General features: G+C 37.1%; 1 protein-coding gene across 4 annotated transcripts in view; it reads left to right on the forward strand.

Moving 5' to 3' along the window:
* The window catches only part of Ropn1 (rhophilin associated tail protein 1), a 29,320-nt gene that overhangs the window by 9,548 nt on the left and 9,530 nt on the right, over positions 1-10,242 (forward strand). For 2 of the 4 annotated variants that reach the window (XM_048794133.1, XM_015487287.2), the window contains one exon: positions 7,601-7,728. The exons of 1 other annotated variant lie outside the window; for it this stretch is intronic. In XM_048794133.1, coding sequence (XP_048650090.1) covers positions 7,601-7,728 — 128 coding nt within the window. Of the gene's footprint in view, positions 1-7,600; positions 7,729-8,652; positions 8,744-10,242 lie in introns of those variants that run through there. One more of the 4 variants, XM_048794135.1, reaches the window with a different exon arrangement.

Raw genomic sequence — 10,242 nt, forward strand, 5'->3', positions numbered from 1 at the left:
AAAAAAAAAAAAAAAAAAAAAAAAAAAAACGTATGGTGGAGTTTCCCAGAAGCTACATGTGTGACATCACAGTAGATTGAATACAAAGATGATAACAACATATATTTTTGGCACCTTTGTAAAGTATCAGATGGCTGTATGTGAGTTTGTTTCTGTGTCTTCAATTCCATTGATCATCTTGCCTATTTTGATACCAATGCCATGCTGGTTTTGTTACTATAGCTCTGTGGTACAATTTGAGATTAGGTATTGTGATGCCTCCTGCGATCACTCTTCTTGCTCAAGATTGATTTGACTATGCTGGGTCCCTTATTCTTCCAAATAAATTTTAGGACTGTTTTTTTCTAGTGCTGAAAAGAATTTCAATGGTATTTTGATGGGGATTGTATTGAATCTGCATATTGTTTTTGGTAGTATGTCTATTTTGACAATATTAAGAAAAATATTGGGGCTGGGATGGTGGCTCAGAGGTAGAGCGCTCGCCTAGCACATGCTGGTTGGATCCTCAGCACCACATAGAAATAAATAAATAAAATAAAGGTATTGTATCCAGCTACAAATATTTATATATATATTTTAAGAACATGGGAGGTCTTCCCATCTTCTAAGGTCTTCATTTTTTTTCAATCTTCTATAATTGTCATTGTAGAGATATATGTTAGAGGAAAGATAGTCTTTTAACAAATAGTGCTGGGGAAACGGTATTTGTTATTGAGGTCCTATATGTGGATGGTCTATCTCATTTCTCATATGCTTCTATCTCACTGAAGATATTCTTAATGCCTTTAGGCTTATCACCATGTGCTTTTCTATCCCAATAATTCTAAGGTTTTTTTCTGTTAATACTGTCCCAGACATTATTCTGTCTGGGTCATTATTCTGTCCCAGAATATTCTTGTATATTCTGATCATGGTATTTTTTTCATTGCATATTGAGTATTCAAGTTCGTATATTCTTCAAAGTCTGAAGTACTGACTTTGAGACCGGAAGTTCTGTTTTCTACACAATCTAATCTGTTAGTGATGCTTTCAGGTATATTTTCAAATTGTTTTATTGTGTTTTTCATTTCCAGGAGTTCTGACTGGTTTCTTTCCAATATTTTTCTTAATTGAAATGGTCTTTTATCTCCTATATTTGTCCTCATAGTTCATCCCATAGATCTTCTTTTAGTTCACTGAGCATTTTAATAATCAGTTGTTTTATACTTTCTCTAGAATTTCATCCATTTCCATATCTGTGGGATCCTTTATTGGGGGATTGTGAATTTTCAGGGGAGATTTGTTTACTTGTTGGTCTTGAACTTGCACATTGATTGAGAATGATTCACCTTTCCCTTTTATACAGGTGTCCCTTTGTATGTACATCTTTTTTGTTTTAGGGCTTCTCTCTCTCTTTGATGTATGACTAACCAGGAGTGGGATCTGAGGTCCCCCTCTGGTGGTTCTTCTTGGGGCCTGGCAGTTGGCTTGGGGGTTTTGTCTCCCCAGTTCTATGTGTTGAAATAATGTTGAGGCTGAGGAATGTGGGGAGTTAGATTTGCTGTTACCTGCTGAATTGTGAGTATTCCTCAGCAGCAGGATTTCTACTCTGAATCTGAAGTGTACCAATCACTTTCCAGCCACTAGTAAAGGAAGTGGGAAGCCTGGTGACTTTTTTTTTCATTTCATAACTTTTCCATGAAAATAATACATTTAAGAATTCAAAAAATAAAACAAACAGGGCAAACAAATACACATTTGAAATAATTCTCATACATTTACTAATAAGTAACATATTTTGACTACTCTCTTGTGAAACTCTAAAAAGCTCTGAAGCAATTAATGAAATTTATTTTTAAATTTTAAGTTATCCATTATAGTGGAAAATAATGTATGTAAAGTACTTCAGGAGACTATCAGTCTTTTGACTATAACCAATTTTCAAAAAAAATAAGGTTGTCCTTTCTTATTATTTTTTAAGTAATTCACTAGATTATTGAAAAATTAAGCATTTGGTAAGTAAAGGGAAATTTGGAAATATTTAATTTTAAAATCAAAAAACTAGATTTTCAACACAGTACAAATATTACTAATTTCAATTGCTGTATAATTAAAATATTTAGAAATTTTTTTCATAGGATATTTGTGTGTAGTTATCTTTTTTGTTTTAGGGCTTCTTTCTCTCTTTGATATCTGAGAGTGGGATCTGAGGTCCCCCTCTGATGGTTCTTCTCCTCCACTGAATTGATTACATTATTTTCCATTATCATCTGCTTTTTAGATGCATTTTTATCTCTATAAACAATGTCATTATAAAATTCCACATAAATTCAGTCACAACTGAAAAAAATGAAGAAAACTAATTTTTTATAAGAGACAAGAGATGATGATGAAAACAAATCATAGGCTTTGTTGGGAGAAAATGACGTGAAAAATAAGAGCAAATAAGATCAAAGGAAAAATTAAGTATTTGAAACACATGCACAAAGATTATCACTGATTATAAATACATTGCAATTAAAGCAAGAGTCAGACGTGGATGGTTTAATGGGCTGGATGAAAGGGAAATCCCTCCACTCGAGTCTCTGGTGGCAGGTGTTATGTATAAACCCTTAAGCACAAAACAATAAGCACTGAAATCTGGAAGTTTACTGACTGTGCCAGACAGCATCCAAATATAATATGAACCGTTGTAAATTTGTGAATGGTTGTAAAATGGTTGTAAATTTCATATCAGTATAAAAACTTTACAACCATCAATCTCTCATGGTACACCTGTAACTCATTCTCTCCTGGCCACTGCTAGGGAGCTTCGCTTTAGAGAGCAATAGAAGGCAGAATAGGATTTAATGGGAAAATGTGTACTGTAAATAGTAGTAAAACAATAGTAGTAGTAGTAGTAGTAGTAGTAGTAGTAGTAAGTAGTAGTAGTAGTAGTAGTAGTAGTAGTAGTAGTAGTAGTTAAACAATAGTAGATGCTACCCAAGTTTTTTAGAAAAGAATAGTATGGACTCAAGATGAAATCTAGGGGACATAAGGTTTGAATAGATGAAAGAAAATAGGGCACTTCAAGTAGTAACAACTTGCTGAGTGAGAAACCAAAACAGGATAGAGTACTATTAACAGTGGGTGAGAAAAGTGTTAAACATCTGATGTTTAATTTCCTGGAAAGTGGCCAGAGTAGACTGTGTTGTAAATTTGTGTGTTGGTAAATAGAAAATTTGTAGCTTAGAATGAGATGAGTAAATCATGAAGAACCCTGAAAATCAGATCTGAATGCTGTTTTGTGAGTGGAGCTCTTAAAGATAGATCTAGCCATCCTGGACAGGCCAGACCAGAAAATGAGGTTAGAGAAGGATACCAGTCAGGAATCTACTTCCTGATGAGGCAATAAACCAGAAAAATAGAAGTGGAAATAAGGATAAATTGGAGACACTTTTCAAAGAAAAGATCAATATGATTAAGATATTCAGCAGATTGAGGAAAAAAGATGTGTCCAAGGCTTTGAGGCCAAAGAACAGAAAGAATGATGGTATCTTGTTCAGAAAAGAATTTGGGGGTCTGGGGATGTAACTCAGTGGTACAACATTTACCTGGCATGTGAGAGGCCCTGAGTTTTCAATCCCCAGCACAGCAAAAAAGAAAAAAATAAGAATAATAATGTGGGAAGGAGACTTAGTTGGGAGATGAACCAAGGATTCTAGTGGCCAAGTGTCCTGGAGGCAATGGGAAGTGTGGAATAGAAGCACAGGTGAGAGATTTGATGGATAAAGGAGGATAATCAACATAGTCATGTGGCAGATGAAGCCTGAGGAGGATGTGATGTAAGCTCTCCAGGAAACCAACATAAGCTCAGATGCTGAAAACTGTTTGGGGAAGTTTACTAATTCTTGCTTAGCAGAAGAAAAGAGAAAGAATTACTGAAGGAGGCAGAGAAACACTGTGCAGAATGGGTGGTATATGTCATCAAAGTAGGAAGAAACCTCAAGTAGCAAAAAACGTTCGTCTAACAGTCCACCTCCCCCATCAGGCTGTGTGGGTGTTCAAACACTCCTTCTGTCACTTCTTAGTTATGTGTCATTGCAAAAGTTTTACTCCTTTTCTTAGTTTCATCATCAGTAAAATGGTGACTATATATATATATATATACACACACACACACACACACACACACACGCATATATATATATATATATATATATATATATATATATGATTAAAAGAGAAAGCATATACAGTATACTTAGCATGATATCTTGTGCTTAGAAATGGAGGAAACTGATGACTTTTAAGAGGAGAAAAATGCAAAGGGTTAAAGAAGGACTGAGAAATAGGTATAAAGAACTTACTAGAGAGTCTTTGCCCAAATGTTTAGAGGTCACAGAAAAGTTGTCAGAAAAGGCAACAGGCTGAAATAAGGCTTTGCTTGATTTTGCTCCATATTGACCAAGGGTTATCATTGCTATTCTTGTCATGGAAGCTTTTCTAATTAGGTTTGGGCCGTCTTTTCATTTACATGAGGTTTTGGCAACCTTCAGAATAAAAATTAAATAATTGCACAACAAATAAATGATCCTGACAAAATACAAGGGAACAGTAAAATGGTGCAGTCACTGTGGAAAACAGCATGGCAGTTCCTCAAAAAATTCAAATACAATTACCACATGATCCAGTAATTCCACTTCTGGGTCTATACCAAACAATTGAATGCAGAAGTCAAAAGGATATCTGTACACCTGTGCTCATAGCAACATTATTACAATAGCCCAAAGGTGGCAATAACCCAATGTCCACTGATAGGTGACCAGATAAACAAAAAATGGTACATATAATGAAATATTATTCAACCTTTAAAAAAAAGAGAACCCTCAAACATGCTACAACATAATATTCATAGAGACAGAAGGTGGAATGGTGGTTGCCAGGAGCAGGGAGAAGGAAGAATAAGGAAGAATAGGGAGTTATTTTTCAATGGGTACGAAGTTTCAGATGGGATCATGAAAACACCCTGCAGTATGATGGTGATGGCTGCATGTGTATGTACCTAATACTATTCAACTAGCTGCTTAGAGTGGCTAAAATGGTCGATTTTATGCTATATGTTTTACCACAATGAAAGAATATATATTGTGTATATTATGTATGTGTGTATGTATACACACACATACATAATATAAACAAACTAAGGCCCTGCCCTTTTCTAGAATAAATGGATTGAAAAGTCACGAGGCACAACTTGTAAATAGTAGATTTTAAAATTTTATTTTGTATATACAAAACAAAATGCATAATGTAAATATAGTTTAAAATTTTTGAAACAAACATCTAAGCAGTTTACCATCCAACTTAGAAGTTACAATGTCACTATTGAGATGACATCACTTCCGCTAGGGGTAATTGCCAATTCTAGATTTGTATTTATCATCATTCACTCTTTAATAGTAAAGGTGGTGTGTGTGTGTGTGTGTGTGTGTGTGTGTGTGTGTGTGTGTGTGTGTGTGAGAGAGAGAGAGAGAGAGAGAGAGATCGATCCCAAACAATATTTGTACCTTGCTCTCCCGTCTCACTGCTAGATGGCAGGGCACCTGGGGGAGGCTGGAGACTCCTCCCTGGTGAAGGCTGGAGCATACTTATTGAGAATTGTGCTAACTTCTCAATAGTTGAAGCTTTTATCATCATGTAGTGAATTTCTTGATTTCCAGCGGTGAATTTTACATCTTTTTAAAAAATATCTTTTGTCTGGTATCAGTTTGTCAATGTCAGCTTCTTTGGGTTATTTGCATGTTTATATCATTTTTACCTTCAGTCTTTCTGGGTTTTTTTCAGATGTGACAGTACCTGGATTTTTAATAATCCAGTCTGATAATTTCTATACTTTAATACATTTAGGACCATTTATTTTGATTGATTACTGACATGTAGGGAGGACTTTCTAACATGTTATTTGTCCACTTTGCCTACACTCCCCCCATCTCCTTTTTTTGGGGGGCATATCTTGGTGATTATATTAATTTATAATATAACTTTTGTAATATTATTTCTTAATTTTTTTAGTTGTAGATGGACACAATACCTTTATTTGTTTATTTTTATGTAGTGCAGGGGATTGAACCCAGTGCCTCACACATGCTAGGCAAGTGCTCTACCACTGAGCCACAAACCCAGCCCTGTAGTATTACTTTTTAATACTATGTACAAGGCCACATATGCACAGTAAAATTTATACATACTTGGCTTTTTATGAAGTCTAAAATTAATCATTATATTTACCCTCCTCTACTTCCAAATAAAAGAACATTAAGTAAAAGGGAATAAAATACCACCAACCTCAGACTGCTTTAATTTCTCATCTAGGGATTTCCCAACTAGGCTGCTGCTGGTATAAATCTAAACCTAGATCTAGTCGGTAGCTACAAACTCTTGGAGGCTATTTTCCCCCAACAGGAAGCAGCATAGGAGACAGTTCTTCATTGATTACCCCTACCTATAGACCAATGTTTCCAGCCTTCCTTTCCACATTGAAGGTCTCAAACTTAGACCAGAAGGAAAATGCTTTAGTTCAGTCATTTGCTCTTTGTGGGCCAGGCCTGGTCTCTCTCCTCCCTGCATCTCAAAGTTTCAAATTTTTGCTCTCTACATTTGCCCTCAGGTGAGCCCTCATTTCTTAGTAAGTCACTATTCTACATTCTGCTTCACTTTATTTGGTGCTTGAAGATTTCTCTCATTCTATGGCAAATTCAGCAAGACAATTGGAAAAGTATGTTTACTGAGATTTGTCTGGCAATCTAGGTGTAAGGGTGGTGGGTAGGGCTTTTGGTATTTTTAGCTTGTCCCTTTCTGTATTAAAAATGGAATCATAATATTATATTCATATGTGCATAAAATTATATACCATCTATAAACTTTAAATTTTTTTGTTTCAATTTGTCTTTGTTTCAATTTGAACTTTTCATGTGAAAATGTTTGTTTCTTTCTTAAGATTAGATAAGAAGGCTGGGGTCGGCTCAGTGGTAAGGGTACTCGCCTAGCACGTGTGAGGCCCTGGGTTCAGTCCTCAGAACCACATAAAAATGAATATATAAAATATTGTGTCCATCTGCAACTAAAAACAAAAAAAGATTAGATAGTCCAATAGCTGCTTAATAATTATTTTTATTTAGAAAGGCCTAATGTCAAATCAGAGGATTCAGAGTGTAAATTTTGCTACAACTTTTATCCGGCTAGTAAGAATTGAAGCAACTTGGAAAGATCCTCATAACATGCTTTTGAATAAATAGGGTTTGTGCAACCTCAGTTTTCATTTATACAAACACATATACAGTTAGATTGAAACAAAATTGGGAAGAAGATATCCAATATTTGGGGGTGACATTATTAGGGAATATTTATGTTTACTTCTGTTATGTCCACTTTTTAAAGTGTGATGTTTTATATGAAGGACATAATTATTTACAACAAAAACCAAGGATTAGTAAACCACTTTCTAGAATGCATCTGTGTTGTGGGGTAGCAGAATCCCCAATACTGAGACTGACAAACAGAGGCTGGGTGACCTCTAGTTCAGGACTGCTGTCATCTTATGATTCAAAGAGTCCCATTTTATTTTCTCTCCTGTGCACAGGTCAAGCAATCAATGCCTCAGACTGATAAGCAAATATGCATCCCGCCCGAGCTGCCGGAATTGCTGAAGCAGTTTACCAAAGCCGCCATCCGGACCCAGCCCCAGGATCTCATCCAATGGGCTGCCGAGTACGTGTTCCTTTCTCACCTCCAGTCTCTTCGGAGAGAGAAAGGAGGAGAAAGGGTCATGAAAAATTGAGGTTGTCATGGCTGCAGCCAGAGAGTCCGGACTGATTAGCATAATCTCTGGCTAATTATGCCAGATTTTCAGTTTTCTCGTTGCTTTTGATGTTTTAAAATCCACATATAAATACATCGAATGGGGAAGAGATACCCTCCCCTAAGACAGCTAGACTGAGCAGCTGGACGCCAAGGCTATAGGTCAAGTGTCCTAGTGTGAACAGCAAGAGTTAGACTTCTACATCACACCAGCACACTCCCGCCCCTGCCTGCATCGCGTCCCTCTGTCCCAGTGAAAAGGGAAGCACGGAATTTCCCAGGCGGGTTAGCCTGGATGAAACCTGGACCTCGTTCTCCTGTCTCGCCGCTAGATGGCAGGGCACCTGGGGGAGGCAGGAGCTGGCCCGCGGGGTGGAGCGGGTGGATCTTTCCAAACTGGGTCTTTCCTGTAAGGAGACACATTTCTCCACGACTTGCGCCGGACTAGAGATACTTTGTATCTTACCTTTGGGGAAATTACTATTTTCTTTAAGGTTTCTTTGAACGAATCTGTTCTCTCAGCATAAAGGTGTCCACACAGTCACGAGGCATTTTGGAGAAGGCAACAGATGAGAGTGATGAGGTCAGGCTTGGTTGTGAGCGGTGTGCACAGGTGCCCCTTTTCCAAGAGCCCCCAGAGCCTGCTCAGTCAATGGAGCTTGCACAATAGCCGCTGGCTTGCGCTGAAGCAGCTTTATGCAGAAACCCTCTCAGCTATGAAATTGCTTCTTAGACAAACACTCCTGTTGGAAACTGGGTAACCAGGGCTTGGGGCAGGAGTTGGAAACTAACCAGACCTCCTGGATCTGACTATTTTTACTATGACGATTACTTCCTTAATAGTAATTCAGTGGGAAAGGAGGATGAAGGGAGACTGCGGAGGAGCCCTGTAGTTGGGGGAAGGAAGAATGTTCTCAGCTTGAGGGTGAGTAGGTGTTCTGAGCAGAAGGGGAGGAGAGCTGTGAACACCTTTCAGATGGTATAAAATGTCTTCCAAGAGGGTCTTACAGAGTTTCTGAGCCAGTGTTCTGCACTCTTGGGCTGGACTAGGAGGAAGCTTTTAGAAATGGAGGGGAGAGTGAGCCAGTTGTGCCATAAAAAGAGACATAAATAGAGTTGCTTCACCTAGTAATGAATCCTATTTAGTTTTCAATTCTAAATTTGATCTATTACCTCTAAGATTGGACTTTAGCATCAGAAGACTGATTTTTTTTTCAGCATAGTCAGACAGATTCTGTTTCATACTATACAATAGTTTAACACTCCATTTTATTATTCTTTTGCTACTCTAGTATAGTTAGAAAAATGACACTTCTTAATATTGCCTCTGACATTTATGGAAGAAAACATTCCCCTATTGTAGACTGGTAGCACCTGTATTATATGATATGCTATAAATTTTCTAGACATCCGTGAAATATCAGTTTGTACTTTAACTACAGTGAAAAAGAGCATGACCTAAGAGCACTCTTCATCCTATTTAGACATGAAAAGCCCTTATCAGATTGTTTCGTGTGATTACAAACTTGTACCCTTTTAAAGGATAAAACTCCACACAATATTTCCAAGATATGTGTTTAATTCATTGCAAGCAAGAATTTCCCTACATATTTGCTGTCAATGAGGAAACTACCTACCAGGCATTTCAGCAGAACATACAATTATTTCTCCTGTAGTAGGCATGTGTGACAATACAAATTTACTGTTTATAACCATAGAATTGTTTACTTTCAAATGAAGCTTAATAACCCAGAGGGCTAAATCCATGACTATAGCTTCATTTCCATGTTCTCTATCTACTCAGCTCCACTAAAAAGTCTAAAGATGTTTGAAGAATGCTGAGAATAATGAATGTCACTCTCCACCTGGGTAGTAACTTCTGTACAATGAGGTGCCATGGTGTCATTACCCTCGGTTTATATCACCCAAGTCTGGTTACAGAGCCTGAGGTTATACCCAACTTCAGTTGTCATGCTGCACCCATACCCATTGCAATACTGACCTGTCTGTAGAGAGTTCTCATGCACATTGTTTAGAAGTGCCCTTGAAGCATTTCTTCTACCCTTCCTGTTGACATCCTCCAAGAGAGAACCTGGAGGGTGCTGTTTTAGGCCATGTGGTTTTAGCTTTGAATGCTCTGTGTCTTAAAAGACAGGCAATGGTTAACTCTATTGTATGGTTTCACCCTAAAATGGGCTGCTATGAAATTTCTACTCTGTTCTTTTCATGCTATCTGGAGAAAATAAAGGCCAGAAGTTATTGATTCAGGCATAGACAGTAACAAGACTTTTTTTTTTTTTTAGAATTCATGATTTTTGGCTTTTATTTATTTATTTATTTTTTAATTTTTTATTGTTGGCTGTTCAAAACATTACATAGTTCTTGATATATCATATTTCACACTTTGATTCAAGTGGGTTATGA

Source organism: Marmota marmota, unplaced genomic scaffold (assembly GCF_001458135.2).
Source record: "Marmota marmota marmota unplaced genomic scaffold, marMar, whole genome shotgun sequence".
Lineage (NCBI taxonomy): Eukaryota > Metazoa > Chordata > Mammalia > Rodentia > Sciuridae > Marmota > Marmota marmota.